This window comes from Homarus americanus, unplaced genomic scaffold (assembly GCF_018991925.1).
Source record: "Homarus americanus isolate GMGI-L3 unplaced genomic scaffold, GMGI_Hamer_2.0 scaffold32929, whole genome shotgun sequence".
Taxonomy (NCBI): Eukaryota; Metazoa; Arthropoda; class Malacostraca; order Decapoda; family Nephropidae; genus Homarus; species Homarus americanus.
In genome coordinates, this window is record NW_024737097.1 from 20939031 (window position 1) to 20954762 (window position 15732).

Here is a 15732-nt window from a genome sequence, read left to right on the forward strand (position 1 = left end):
TGCTGGGACTGTCCAAGGCACAAACCAGTTGACAACCACTAATACAGTTACAGCTGTACATTAATTAATTTGTACCTATGTGTCATATACTGCAATAGCATTAACAAATATTTGTTTTTTGGCATAATTACCATAAGAAAATGCTGAAAGACACTAATTGTGGTGAAGAAAGGTGTGGATGGGAGCATTACACAAGCATGACAAAATTAATGAACAAAATCCAAATAGCTGCAACATTGGTCTTGTTCCTTTCTCTAAACCAGTGGTCCCCAACCCTTTGTTGGCTCTGGGCCACATTTGTCATTGTAATTATAGTCAAGGGAGCCAAAACTTTGGATCTACATTCAAGAAAAAAAATCTCATATATACTGTACAGTTGCTTGCAGTTTTACATGTCTGACTGTTACCAGTTACATATTTTTTACATTTACTCTTGGACAGGACGTGTGTATTTACCCCCAATGAGAAGGTCGGCTCTCTCTCTGGGCCCGGTCTGGGGTAAATACACACGCGCTGTACATGACAGACTCGGGACAAACATGCAGTCCCCCCCCTCCCTTTCTCATAAATTATAAAGTTGTACAGTAAAATCTTGATGATACGAGTAGATACGTTCCTTGAACTCTGCTCGTATAGCGAAAACTCGTATAACGGAGGGAATAATACATGGGTTAAATAGGGATGCATTCCTGAGCACCAAGCTGTGAGGTGTTATGGTTGTTTTCAACTCGTATTTTCTGGTAGATATACTTATGTTTCTTCATTTATTTTTACTTATTTACAGTACATGCACACACCATCCTAAATATATACTGTGAAAAAAGTAGAAGAAATAATTGTCCTAAGGGCAAACTCAAATGTACTAAGTCAATTACTAAAAAAAAAAAAATTGTCTAGTGCGAACTGTGGGATGTTTGTAGTCAAATTAATCACTCTCTTACAAGAATTCCAGCAATGTAAGTTAAATTCTGCCAAATCAATTCGGTAACATTTTATAAGCAAAAAACTTAAACTCCCTCTATATGACAGATAAATACGCACTACAGCCAGGATGAAGGTAGTTTTAGGCTTAAAGTTTTTATCTTATACAATTTTGCTGACTTAACTTAGCAGAATATAACTTGCATTTCTGAAATTCTTGCAAGACAGCAGATAATTTGAGTATAAACATCAAAACATCACATAGTTTGTACAAGAGATAAAATATTTAGTCCTTTAGTCTAGTACATTTGAGTACAAAGTGAGTACAGTAATATGTTGCTCAAAATTATGGCTTTTTCACAGGAAAAAGTCTGTAGTATAACTAACCCCAGTGGTCACTGTACTCGCTTCTCGCATCATTGAACAATATCGCACGTAAAGCGAATATAAGGTGCAAATTCCTTAACCTCGTATCATCGAATCCTCTATAAAAAAAGCTCACATAACAAGATGTTTTCATTAATTTCACTCTTACAAAGAATCCTAAATAATTCAAATTTTTCTAATAAACCGGCACCCACGAACTACAGGTTGGGGACCACTGCTCTTTACTGTATCCCGAATGAAAGAGGAACACTTGAACTAGTCAAAGGCTTAGAGAATCACAAGGTGCAAATGAGCATGAATGTAAGCATCAAAATCTTTCTATCTTGTTTGTATCACTTATGTTACTTGTATATTATTTGTAATTCGAAACCCATTCCCCAAATATGTAACTGTATATTTTCAGCCTTCTGGCTGCCAAGCTCTTTCAATAAACCGTTAATTATTATTATTATTATTAATCAATTATAATTAAGATAAATTGTGTGAGACTAACTAATTATGTATCAGATAGATCACCATGTAATACGGTTGAATGCCTTGTTCTCTGCAAGGTTTTGACCACATCAATAAATATTGAATGCGTCAAAAGGCGGGTTTCAATCATTCCCTTCGACTTGCCCGTCTCCTGAACGTCCTTACTAAGGCGTTTACAGTCAAAACAAGTACGGGATGGCGTCGAAGGGAATTCTCAACTACCAAAAGGACAAAAGGACCACGGGACACGCCGCCAACGCCGGGGGTTCAGCGTGGGACAACGTAGGCCGTCAGTCAGTCACCCACCCACAGTGGGTGGGACGTCAGAATGGGAGACTGCGAAGCGGAGTGTCGTGTGTTTGAGTGAAGTGTTCAAATATATGAGGGGTTGTCATAAAGTTTCGGTTCAAGCGTAAGGGGCTGTGAGCGTCTGTTTGCGACGAGCCAGCCCACGCACCCAGTGAACAAATATTCACTACACTCGGACAGTGTTGTAAAGTTTTGGTCCGAGTGGATGGGCTGTTATTGTTCATTCCGGACAGGCAAGCCCACCCTCCCAGTGATTATATATGTGTGTGTGTGTGTGCACCAGTGATCATAACGAGCAGCTGATCGGGTTTGTGGTAAACAAATAACCAACTCGACGAATTACAGGGTAAGTGTGATTAAATTGACTTAATATCACCCCAATTTGACACCATAGACAACCTGCAGTGATCCACTTGCAACACTGTAAGCAACCTGCAGTGATCCACTTGTACCACCATAAACAACCTGCAGTGATCCACTTGTAACCATAAGCAACCTGCAGTGATTCACTTGTAACACCGTAAATAACCGGCAGTGAAGTGTCACTTGTAACACCATAAGCAACCAACAGTGACCTACTATTGTCGAACATAATACAAGCAGCGAGCCACACCACCGAACGCAAATACAGTTGGTGAGCAGTGGTTCATCGAACAAACTTTGAGACCTAACCGAAGCTGCAAGTAACTCTCAATAAGAGGACCAGAGGTAGTGGGAATGGATCGACATCGACGGGTGTGGTATGGCACATTCAAGATGGCTCCACCTGCCAAAGGAAAGGACAGGCGTGCCGCCAAGAAAGGCAGGTGGGAGCAGCCGCCAGATCATAAAATCGAATAGGGTAGATGCTGATGTTAAGGAAGGCCGAGGATTCAAGAGAGCGCCGGACTGTGACCTCGAAGATAGAGAGCAGAGTGGTGGAACTGGAGGAAGAAAGGATAGAAAGAGAGAGCCCCGAGAAGATGACCAAGGAAATCAGCTGAGGCGGTTCGACCAAGCCGACGACAGGCAAGGAGAGAAGGCATATGCGAATTACGTGAATACTACTGTAAGAGGGCGAGATCAATGACTAAGCCAAGACAAGGTCGCGCTCCCACTACTAGAAGTGCAAGTAATGGGAAAAGGGTTCATAGGATCGGAGAGAACCATGGCGCTACTGGACACAGGCAGCGACAGGTCTTACTGTGCCAAAAGACTGGTCGAAAGACTAAGAATGCGAGGGAAACCAACATCACTCTTCATAAACACATTAACCCAAGGGGAACAATGTAACACCACAGAAGCAGATCTGGAAGTAAGAGGCATTAACACCCAGAGAGCGAAGTGCCCCATATCCCTTCCTAAGGTAATAGTACTTGACAGACTGCCACCTTCTTTAGAAAACTCGACAGCTACAGCCCAAGACATAGATGCATGGGGATACCTTCGAGGACTTGCTACCAATCATGCAGCTACCAATCAGGGAGGTACTACCGCCTGGGAAGATATTGGAAGCATAATGTATTGTCTAACGGTAGACCCTGCTGCCATATGGCATCACGAAAATTGTGACCAAGTCCCAGGTTGCTGATCTGACTTTCTGCCTCATTTACACACAATTGCTTGGTCTCAATTGTTTCTCTTAATTGGACAACACAACATACATAATGTGTATCGTTTCTCACTCTTGATTTATTTTTTCGTTTTTGTATTTATTTATGGTTATTATTATTTTTTTTATTAATATTTTATTTGTATTTGTATTAATTTGCTATTAATTGTTGTAATAATAATAATAATAATAATAGATATTATTATTATTATATTTTCGCCCCCCAGGCCCTGATGTGGGTCAGTGACCTGTGCCCAGGTGGACTAATCCCTGTAAAAAAAAAAAAAAACTTCCACCAAACAGACGAGTCGCACAGTTACTGATTGGACAAGATTGCCCAGATGCCCTGACTCCCATCGAGTGTCGGACGGGGCCGGATGGAGCAACTTTTGCAATAAGGACAAGATTGGGTTGGACGATTAATGGGCCCCTGATGAGCAATTTAACTCACAGGTTTAAAACGGAATGTTCCATGCTGACCGCTTCTACAAAAAAAAAAAAAAAAAATCCTTTGGAAGAGCAGGTGAGGTGCTTCTGGGAGATCAAAGCGTTACACCAGACCATGGGAGATGGCTCCCCATCATCAGTGGAGGATAAACGGGTCATCGAGCTTTGGTCGTCAACTGGACAGAGAGTGGAGGGACACTACCAATTCCCAATTCCATTCCGGCGTCAATCGCCCTGTCTACCTGACAACAGAGAGCTCGCCAAGCGTCGCCTACTGGGACTAAAGAAACGCCTATCGAGGGACACAAGGTTGAGACTCCAATACAAGGAGGAGATGGAAAAGTTATTCAACGAAGGCTTTGCCAAAAGGGTGCCACTAAGGAAATTATCAAAGTCCGGTGGAAGTAGCTGGTATTTGCCTCATCACCCAGTACTGAACCCCAACAAACCAGACAAGGTACAGATAGTCTTTGATTGTGCAGCGGTCTTCACGAAGACTTCACTCAACAACCAAGTGCTCCAAGGACCAGACCTCAACAACAAATTGATTGGAGTGCTCATGCGGTTTAGACAAGAGCCGATCGCCCTGATGGCCGACATCGAGGCAATGTTCAATCAAGTGAAGGTAAACCCAGAGCACAGAGACGCTTTACGATTCCTTTGGTGGGAAGGTGAAGATTTGACACGAACGCCAATGACATGTAGGATGACTACATCTCTTCGGAGAAGTGTGGAGTCCCTTGTGTGCAGCCTATGCTCTGCAACAGACCTTCCAAGACTTCAGACCACCTGCTCATGTCAGTAACTGAACCAAAAGAGTCAATTATGATATCTCGGCAGTTGCGACATCTTCTATCCCTGGGAGGTTTCAAACTCACAAAATGGATCAGCAACGACAAAGAGGTCCTCAATACGATACCATTTGAAAGTCAACATACTGGAGTGAAGGAAGCGAACCTGGGATGTGAAGACCTACCCACGGAGAGAGCCTTGGGAGTCATGTGGGACCTAAATGGAGACCAGCTTGCAGCAAAGGTTCAGGTTCCCACCCGACCAGCGACAAAAAGGGGCTTACCAGCAGTGGTAAGCTCGGTGTACGACCCTCTAGGATTCATCTGCCCTTTCACCATCAAAGCCAAGCTCATTTTCCAAGACGAATACAGGCGAAAGAAGGACTGAGACGAAGACATCGCCAAGCAAAACCTTCACAAGTGGTTGCGATGGCTTGAAGATTTGAAATTACTGCGAAACTTCAAAGTTCTTCGCTGCTACAGACCCGGGGGCCTGGGTTGTGCCACCTCATCGCAACTTCATCACTTCTGTGACGCCTCACAAGTGGCCTATGCAGTTGCGACATACCTACAGACAGTAGATAAATGAAGGTACTGCCAGATGTTCTTTCGTTTGTGGCAAAGCTCGTCTGGCGTTTAAAGGATTAACGTCCAATGGGGACTTAGTGTATTGTAGACCATTGAAATTTAATAAAATTCATATAAATCACAGAATGACTAACAAGATTTTTACAAATCTCAGATACAGTAATGTACAGTATTACTATTTCACAGTAAATACATATTTACTGTAGTACCATATTGAGAGAAATCTGTTGTTACTCGACTATAAATAAATTACAGTATACTTACTTCGTTGACAGCGTATTAATGGAGCCAGTGACGACCATCAACAGGGCAATGAGTGTTTGTTTCTTTGTCCAAGCCATTGTTCTCCAAAAATGTGGTAATTGTTAATACAGTATGTCCCACACTATACCCAGTAATAAAAGTAAAAAATTTTCTTATAAGTGGAGAAAATTATGCACTGTACTGTACTTTGCATCAATACACAAACTTGAGCCCCAGTAGCACGGGTGTTGACCCAACGGTGTCTATAACTGAAGTGAAATGTTATCACTTAATTCATACACCATTACTGTGTTATGACCTTCATCTCCCCCCACACCACCCGGTACTCACCCACTCACTCTCGAGTTTATCAGCCCTTCTCTCCACTTCACTTATGGTACCATGCCACCCACTAAACATACTGTACAGTCCTATGTCACGTTACTGGACTAATTATTGGACTGTATGATCCAGAATATTCGAAGACCCTGAAATAATGAAGATGTTACTCGGTTGAATGGGCTTACTGTTTACCGTTGTTGTTACGTCTTCACTGTTTATGTACTGTACAGTACATGATGAACCAATGTAAATTTGTCCGATAATTTTTACTGAATAAATAAATATTTAGCCATCATACTCAACGCATTTAGGACAGAAACGTGTTCCAGGTGTAAAAATCCCACCTTACCCCCAAGTTTCTTTAAATTAAAACAGAATTATGGTAGGGGAGGTAGGAAAGCCACCCCCTCCACTTAACAACACTCAATAGGGTGAAAATCATAAAGTTTATTAAATCAATAAAATTTCAGTGATTAAAATAGAGTAACTGTGACCATTTACTATACAGTACATTCTAAAGTTTATTTTGTGCGCAACAATCAGAATACTGTACTGTACAAATCAATAACCTGATTGATTTTATTGTATGCAATGTAATGTCGCAGTCAAAAGCTCTCTCCCGCTCCCGGCCACAATGTGAGTTCAAAACATCTGAGGTTTGAACAACGAAACAGCAGAAGGAAGTCCCTTTTTGAACCAACAGATGTCACACCAGAATATCCATCAGGGAGGCAGGGAGAGGAGAAGTGGGAGGAAGGTTGTTTGAGGTGGAGAATGACAAAGAAATCTCCACCCACTGATCACATTAAGATTGTGATGGAGCTGAGTTTACAATACAGTGGTCCCTCGGTTAACGAACACGATTCGTTCCAGAAGGTCGTTCGTTAACCGAATCCATTGTTTCAATAGGATATTGGGTAATTGGTTCCAGCTCACCGAAAAGTACATACAAAGTAAAAAAAAAATGCAGTAAAGTACACTTACTTTGAGGTGTGCATGTAGAAGGCTCCTGGTTGATGATGATGATGATGGGAATTAGAAGTGGGGGTGGAGGAGAAGGGAGAAGAAAAGGAAGTGGGGATGGAGGAGAAATCACCTTTCAGGGGACCCATGCTTGATGTCGTCATTTTACCAATAAAATTTTAAGTTCACAAGGTGTAATTCAAGATTATTTTCTTTAAATCAACACTGCACTGCACTATATATTATCAATATGTTAAATAAATTTCAGAATGTCCAATAATTGTACTGTAAAAACGTAAAAATACTCTGTGTTCAAGAGACCCACAAGCAAGATGTTTCCTCCACTGAACAGAGACACAAACAGACGCCTTGGTGGGTGAGTGAAGTGGCTGATGGGCGCACCAAAAATTAGTTCCCTGTACTGCAATTATGTTAAAAAGTGTTAAAATGACTAATAATTTTAATATATAACTTGGAAAAATATTGAATAGCACAACCTTCTTGATATTTACTCCAATGGAAACGAATGTAAGCCCTAGAACAGATTACTGTATTGGCGGACTAATCTACCAGCTGATGAGCAAGCCAAAACATGTTGACATGTTTTCATAAGAATTTCGTTAATCAAATTTTGTTTGTTAACCGAATTGAAGATTTTTATGGAAAGTAAATCGTTAACCAAAATTTCATTAACCGAGGGACCACTGTAATAAGGATAATGAATATATCGACAAAAATATTATATACACTACACAACAAAGAACATATACCACATGCCATCAGCGCAAACCGTATCATTACCTCATCCACACCCTTTTACACTCGAGTAAGTACAGGAGTCCCATCCACATGAACAATGTGGAGAAGGACTGGTTCACTCAGCAACCGGAAATAGAAATCCTCAACTGGCCGTCCAAGGGATGTGATATGAATTCCATCAAGAATTTATGGACCATGATGTGTCGCGAGTGGGACGTGGATGATGAAGTTAGTTGTGGCGTGCCATTGAGGGAAAGGCCTGGGAGGTGTGGGAATCAGTGAGGTGGCATCCTAACATCTACCTAAGGAGAACTGGTGAAGTGGCTGACACTCAGGCTGGACCTCATATTGAAAGCAAAGTCCCATAATCACATTATTAGCATAAAAGGTTTTCATGTGATAATATAACCTTAATAAAGACATCAGTAAATATGTGTGTAAATTAAATACCGTAAACTTAAAATCAATTATCAGAACATGTACTGTATAGTGTTTTGTTTCAGAAATGATATCCATTTCATATCTAAAGGGTAAATGCATCCTTATATCACCAAAATCAATGTTAAGTTTGTATTGATATATTTGTTACCACAATGACAATGCTTGAATAAAAGAATGTACTGTAGTAATATTTGCGGATTCTATGATTTCTTTTCCAATTTTCCCTACATTATGCACCCTGTTGAAAACATAACAGGCAATTGATGACAAATTATTTCTCCATTTTATCTGTCAACTCCTGACAAACTTTACATGTCTATGATTTGCTTCATTACATTCGAGAGAATTAATTTTAATAATGTTAATTTAGTGTGTGGAATAAACCCTAAAACAACATTACAAAAAAAAGACAAATTAAAACAATGTTCAGTATAACAGGTTTAGTCAGAGGCCTGACCGATTATTAAGGTGTGGAATATGTCACAAAAAGGTATATTACTACAGTATTAATATAACACTACTCTAAAACCTAGCACTAGTACAGTAGTACTGTATTAGGTTTGCCATAGTCTGTTCACTCCAACTTTACATATTAGTCCTAGGGTAAGTTTGCAGCAAGGCACTTGATTGGCTGGAAGATGGACATGCATAGGTTCAATCTATAGGTCTTAGTACACGTATTTAATGTATCTTCTTTATATTTTCATATTTTAAGGTACAATAGCTGTAGTAAAAGTGGGGGTCCATCAAGGTCTGTCTTGAGCTCCTTCTCTTCATTATGGTGCTAGCAGCACTAAAATAGGACTCTAGTACTAATCTGCCAGGGAGTTGTATACTGATGACTGTAGTATTGAAGAGACAGAGGAAAAATTTAAGAAATGGAAGGATGGAATAGAGTTAAAGGGAATGAGAATGAACATGGCAAAAACAAAAGTAATGATTAGTGGCATGGGTGAAGGACCTGTGGCAGAAAGTGGAAATTGGTCATGTGCTGTCTGCAAGAAAGGTGTTGGCAGTAATTTAATAATATGCAATAAGTGTGGAAGGTGGGTATGCAAGAGGTGCAAAAGTGCAGATGACAGACTGCAGGATGTTGCTGACTATAAATGTTCTGGAAGAACAGGCAATTATGTGGCCATAGTAATGTTGGAGATACATCCCTGGATTGTGTCGATGAGTTCTGGTACCTGAGTAGTGGTGTTGAAGACAGCTCAGCTGCAAGAGTCAGAAGTGGCTGGAGGAAGTTTAGAGAGCTGTTGCCTTTGTTTGTGATGAGAGGACGTTATTAACTTGAAAGTAAAGTTGTATGTAAACCATGTAAGAAGTGTGTTGCTGTATGACAATGAAACATAGGCAGCTGAAGAGGATGACACATGTAAACTAGACTGAACTGAAATAAGAATGGTGAGTAATGTAACATTCAAAGATGGGTAACCCTGTACAGAATTAAGAGGCAGCTGGGTATTGATAACATCTGCAAAGTTTTGCTTGGGGGTAAGCTGTGGTCAGTTCATTGATTCTTCAGTGCAGATGATTAATTCTAGAAGGTATGTGATCGCTCTTGTAACAATTATTATTACTGGGCACAATCCTTATGTCAATGATACGTATTTCATATAGGACATATTGACAGCTAACACTGCACAAGCTCAAATCATAATCAAAATTCAGTAGTAACTGTTCAATAATAAAAAATAAAAAAGATGCAAAATATAAACTTGAAAATCCAATCATGAGATACCGTATCAGAAATCTCAGGATTACTTAACATAACACTCAACATTTATGACAGATAAGATACCACAAGTGATAAGAAAATCAAGCACATATACAGCAGTCCTCATTTCTCTTGAAGTTTTGCTTATCTTAGTAATTATTCATTTTTTTTCCTGCCAGTGTAGTTTATTCTTAGCATTCGCCTATAACACCACATTTCAAAGCCCTCCAACCTCTTTCTGGTGTTTGTTGAAAATGTCCACACTTCTGACCCATACATAAATCCCTGCCTTTCAGCAGCCTCTTTCTTATATTGAAGTTAATGTCCCTTTTCATTAGGTCTTTTAGATTATTAAATGCTGTTTTTGCTTGTCCTATTCTCATTTTGATTTCTTCCATACATCTACCATCACAACTAATGTTACTTACCATATACACAAAATTTTTCCACTTGTTTAAGTTCCTTGTTGCTCACCATAATTTTTATTTTAGGATTTATTTCCAATTTGTTAACAACCATTACTGTAATCTGGTATTTACAGCATTAACTCTACGTCTATGTCATCTTCCTGATGACAACAATAGACTACATGGAACTTGAGTGAAGAGCTAGATCCTGCCGCCTGTTAATAACTTTTGACCTTGCTCATGAATATTTTTACCCTGAAACCAAAGCAGCTCTATAATCTGTTAAGATGTACATACAGTATATGCCAAGTATGAACAGTGTAACTCAGTAAAAACTACTGATTTTATGAGAGGTGTGTCCTTGCCCTTGGACCTTTTGACCCCTCCCTCCAAAAAAAAAATATATACTGTATATACCCTGTACAGTGGTCCCTCGGTTAACGAACATAATTCATTCGAGAAGGTCGTTCATTAACCGAAACCATTGTTTCAATGGGATTTTGGGTAATTGGTTCCAGCTCACCGAAAATTACATACAAACTAAAAATAAATGCAGTAAAGTACACTTAATTTGAGGTGTGCATGTAGAAGGCTCCTGGTTGATGATGATGGGAATTAGAAGTGGGGGTGGAGGAGAAGGGAGAAGAGAAGGCAGTGGAAGAGAAGTCACCCCATGCTTCATGCCGCCATTTCACCCATAAAATTTTAAGTTCACTTGGGGTAATTCAAGATTATTTTCTTTAAATCAACACTGCACTGCATTATATATTGTCATTATGTAAAATAAATTTCAGAATGACCAATAATTGTACTGTAAAAATGTAAAAATTGTTTATGTTCAAGAGAGTCTCAAGCAAAATGCTACCTCCACTGAGCAGAGACACAAACTGAAGCCATTCTGGGTGAGTCAAGTGGCTGTTTGGCGAGCTAAAAACTAGTTCCCTGTACTTCAATTATGTTAAATAATTGTTAAAATGACTAAAAAATTTAATATAAGAATTGGAAAATTATTGAATGGTACAACCTTCTTGATATTTAATCAAATGTTAACGAATTTAAGACCTAAAACCGATTACTGTATTGGCGGACTAATACTCCAGCTGGTGAGCAGGCCAAAACATGTTGACATGTTTTTGTAAGGATTTCGTGAACCAAATTTTTTTTGTTAATCGAGTTGAAGATTCTTATGGAAGGTAATTCGTTAACCGAAATTTCGCTAACCGAGGGATCACTGTATGTATGTATGTATGTCTATCTATCTATCTATCTATCTATCTATCTATCTATCTATCTATCTATCTATCTATCTATATACCCCGCTTAACACGGTTTCGCTTAGCGCGATTTACTGTATACGCGGTGACTCGCCAGAGCTGAACTTTCACTTAACGCGGGTTTTTTCCACGTATACGCGGTGAGTGTCCGGCTCGAGACGCTATTTTTAGATTCGCCCCACCCGCCTCCTCCCTCCGCCTGGGCAAGCCGCGCTGTAAGGTTGCGCAGTGCATGTCTCTGTTGCGTTATCACTGACGTCATATGCCGTATCGGACTGTGATTGGCCATGCATCCCTACCCCCCTCTGCTGCTAGCTGTAATTGGCTTAAAGTATTATGACGTGTCCACCCGGGGGAGGGAGGGAGGGAGGGAGGGAGGAAAGACGACGCTTCACCTAGCCGCGGCAGTTTCATCCCTCCAGGCCACTCCGTGTATACGTGAATCCATTGTTCTGTGAAATGACTTCCGCTGGACCACCACCGCCACCAGAGAGAGACCTTTCCTTACCTGGACCCAGCCGCCCTAAGCCCAAGAAGAAACGCCGTGGTCTAAGCTACGAAGTGAAATACCAGATCATTCAAGATTTGGAGAAAGGAACACAGCAAGTTGATCTCGCGCGCCAGCATGGCGTCAACGAATCTACGATTCGCACTATCAAGAAGGATGCAGCCAAGATCAAAGAGCACATGAAAATCACAAAGTCTGCAGGTGCTTCAACGATCAAGTATTGCCAGAACAGGGTGCTGGCAAAAGTGGAAAATTTGCTGGTGAGTTATTTGATTCGTCAGGCGTGACGCAACATGGCGGTGGACACGCGCTCAGTGCAGGAGTACGCACGTGAACTATACGCAGCAGTGTCACGTAAATTCAGTACTAGGGATTTTTTCTTTCAGAAAGAAACCATATAGAGTGATGTAAAATCATCACATTGTTTGATGTTTGTTATGAGTGTGATGAATAAGCATGACATGTGCATGACAATGGAAAAGTAATAAAAATAAAGTGAAATCCTTACAAATCAAATGTTTTACATTCAAATAAAACAACATCAATAGGTTATGTCTTTTCCATTTTGTGTAGGGAGTAGTGATGTGGTAAGGTGGTGATGTGGTATGCATGGTGACATGGGAGATGTGGTCATGTAGGGAGTAAGATTGTAACTAAGGCCTCTGAGTACCTGGCGATGGCATCAATAAGCCAAAGAACATGACAGAGAATGTGTGGACTCTAAAATATTGGAGCTAAAATTCATGAGTTTTAAGAAGATTTGCACAAAGATTTGGAAAGACTTAATCCTGGTTCAAGCACTGAAAGGCTATGACCTCCAGAAAGATGGACCATTCTATTTCTAAATTTGTATTTAAAGACTTTATTTTTCGAATCACGACTCACATAAAAAATTTCACTCCACTGCCCGAGCAGCAAAGTATTTTCTCAAACTGTACATGAGAAATAAAACTCCTAGAATGGACAGCAGAAATCTCCCTCAGTAGAGACTGAATTTTACTCACTCAAATCCCAGCTGAATTACTCCTTATATTCTACCAGATACCCAACCACTGAGACTTTATCTGTGTTTTCTAAAACCTTGGCTTTAGCCAGAGATTGAAGCACACACCTTAATTCTTCCCTAACAGGCTTAATAGATGGTCCCCAAAACTAATCATAATACATTGAGCCCACCTGGCCAAATCTAATCAAACCTTACCTATCCTCCTTTGCCATTATTCATGAAACCTTGCATGACATCAACTCTGGTTTTCCTGCATATCTAAAATCAAGCAAACAGAGATACAATCATCATTTAAGTAAAATATATTTCGTATTATTATTACAGTACTTCCAATGATGACATCTGTGTTATCTCATCTTGTACTCCTGCCTGTTTGTGCAGTGTGTAAGATTGTAACTGTTACATGATGATGATCTGCTCATTCAAAGGTCTTGTTAATCACAATGCCTCTCTGGAAAAGTATTTATTAAAATTTTCTTGCAATTCATTACCAAGTACAATACCGTCAGATACTAACAGTCTTTCACTGTTTCCTTTGCTTCATGAGAAAATGGGTACGGTAGCCCATCAGCACTGTCCCTGGTCTTTAATTCCTCCCCAACAGCCACTTCATATAAAGTTCCACAAATCATTATAGTACCTCAGCCACAGCACCATAAACAAACTACTGTACATCTATCCATCATACTATCACAGTAAATATTTTGAGGTTTAATAGAAATATATTAATAAGAAACTACAAAAAATATATACAGCTAAACCTGTACTGTATAATGTACACACTTTACCTAATACAGTATACAGTAATGTCCTTCGAGGCTTTATACTCAATTAATACATACATTTCTAGCCATTGGAATTTACAAAACTCAAGTCTCCTAAATGATCATTAAATTATCATATTTTTAATTACAGTATTATTATCATTTCAGTCATCCAGCAGGTTAGGTTGCGATAGGTTAAGCTGGGTTTTTTATTTTCCAGATGGCTTTTGATGAGTTTGAACGATTAATTTCAACTTCCAAATAGGTGGATGGCCGAAACGATAATTTGACTTTAATTACTAGTTGGGTTATTTTCAAAAGGCAGACCCAAGGGCAATAGGTGAAATACAGAATCCAAGTTACGGTGAATTTATACTTTTAAACCGGTCTTCTTTTCACTGCTATTAATATGTACTTTGCAATGTTTAGACAACTCGAAGACATTTTTCTTCTATGATATTTCCACCGGAAATTAAGGATAAGCGAGACATTAATTTTTCAATATTATTAGATTTGGTCAGTCACAAGTGTCGCCATGATTTGTTTACATCTCGCGGAAAAGGTCTGACTCCATCATGCAGTGCTCCTTCGCTTCTTAAGCGTCTACAGTGCATGTGCTGGGGGTGGCGTAAGAGTTTCTTAATGACTATAACGATAGAAGACTTGTTATTGGGTAAAGGTTTTTTGCCTTAGCCAATGAACAATGCGTGGGTGGCGTCAGGAGCGGAGATTTTAATTTTTGGTACCAGATATGGCTGAACAGGTGGAAGAGCTGTGCCAACAATGTGATAGAGATTATTTTGCGTCAATTGCCGAATTTCATCAGAAAAATAGTGAGGCAATTTCTTTCTTTTTTATAGAAAACACGGAGTGTTTGTCCAAAGTGTAATAATCAGTGTACACTGAGTGAAGAACAATATATTTGGCGGTGTCACCAATTTTCTTCAGCCAAACAGTAAGAAACAGAAGAGGTGCAACCCTGGTTAGGTTAGGTTAGGTTTTGTTGGTTGGTTGGTATTTTATTTGTGATTTATTCGAGAAAAATTCCCACTTTTTTCGTTATGATTGTTGGGTGGTGGAGGGGGGGGGGTATTTAAAAAAAAACTAGTGATTTCCGGAGGAAATGAATATCCAATTCGTTCGAAACTCATCAAATACCATAGGATAAACCTATTTTAGTATCGAAATAAAGACCGGTATGATACTACAAATTGACCCAAGTTACCTCTATTGCCAGAATACTGCACTATACATTTAAAGATAAGTTTACATTTAGACATGTTCGTACTATGATTTATCTGGCTCTATTCCTGTGAGGTGAGTATCACTGTGACTCTCATCACATGACCACTGGTTCTGGGTACGTGAACAAGTGCGAAAAATTTTTATTTCATATTTGAACTACAACTCACTCAAGCGTACTTACTTGGTAGAGAGAGTGTTAAGTGATCCCGTTATGACCATCAATAGGGCCAATAACATCTGTTTGGTGGTCCACGCCATTGTGTCAGCAGGAAGGGAAGAGACAGACAGTCCTTGGGGCACTGACTCAGGATCAGCTGTGACTGTTGTGTTGGTCGCTTACACACCTCTTCCTCCTCCTCCTTGTGTTACTAACGTTCTCAACACTGTACCTATATCGTTTTTTACATTCTTTATTTCTTTTACAGAATAATTGTAATTATTAACAAAAATATATTACACTTTGGGCATCTTTCAAGCAATGAAATACGAACAATGATAAAATTATAAAAAAAGGAGATATAAACAAAGAAATGAGATGGTGATAAAGTAAAAGTG

At 39.6% G+C, this 15732-nt stretch overlaps 1 protein-coding gene across 2 annotated transcripts in view; it reads right to left on the reverse strand.

Moving 5' to 3' along the window:
• The window catches only part of LOC121873312 (solute carrier family 35 member F6-like), a 62890-nt gene extending 47374 nt beyond the window's left edge, over positions 1-15516 (reverse strand). Inside the window, exon 1 of one of the 2 annotated variants that reach the window (XM_042376818.1) lies at positions 15359-15516. In XM_042376818.1, coding sequence (XP_042232752.1) covers positions 15359-15435 — 77 coding nt within the window. In that variant the 5' untranslated portion in view covers positions 15436-15516. Of the gene's footprint in view, positions 1-5772; positions 6027-15358 lie in introns of those variants that run through there. The other variant, XM_042376819.1, reaches the window with a different exon arrangement.
• Between the last annotated feature and the right edge of the window lie 216 nt (positions 15517-15732).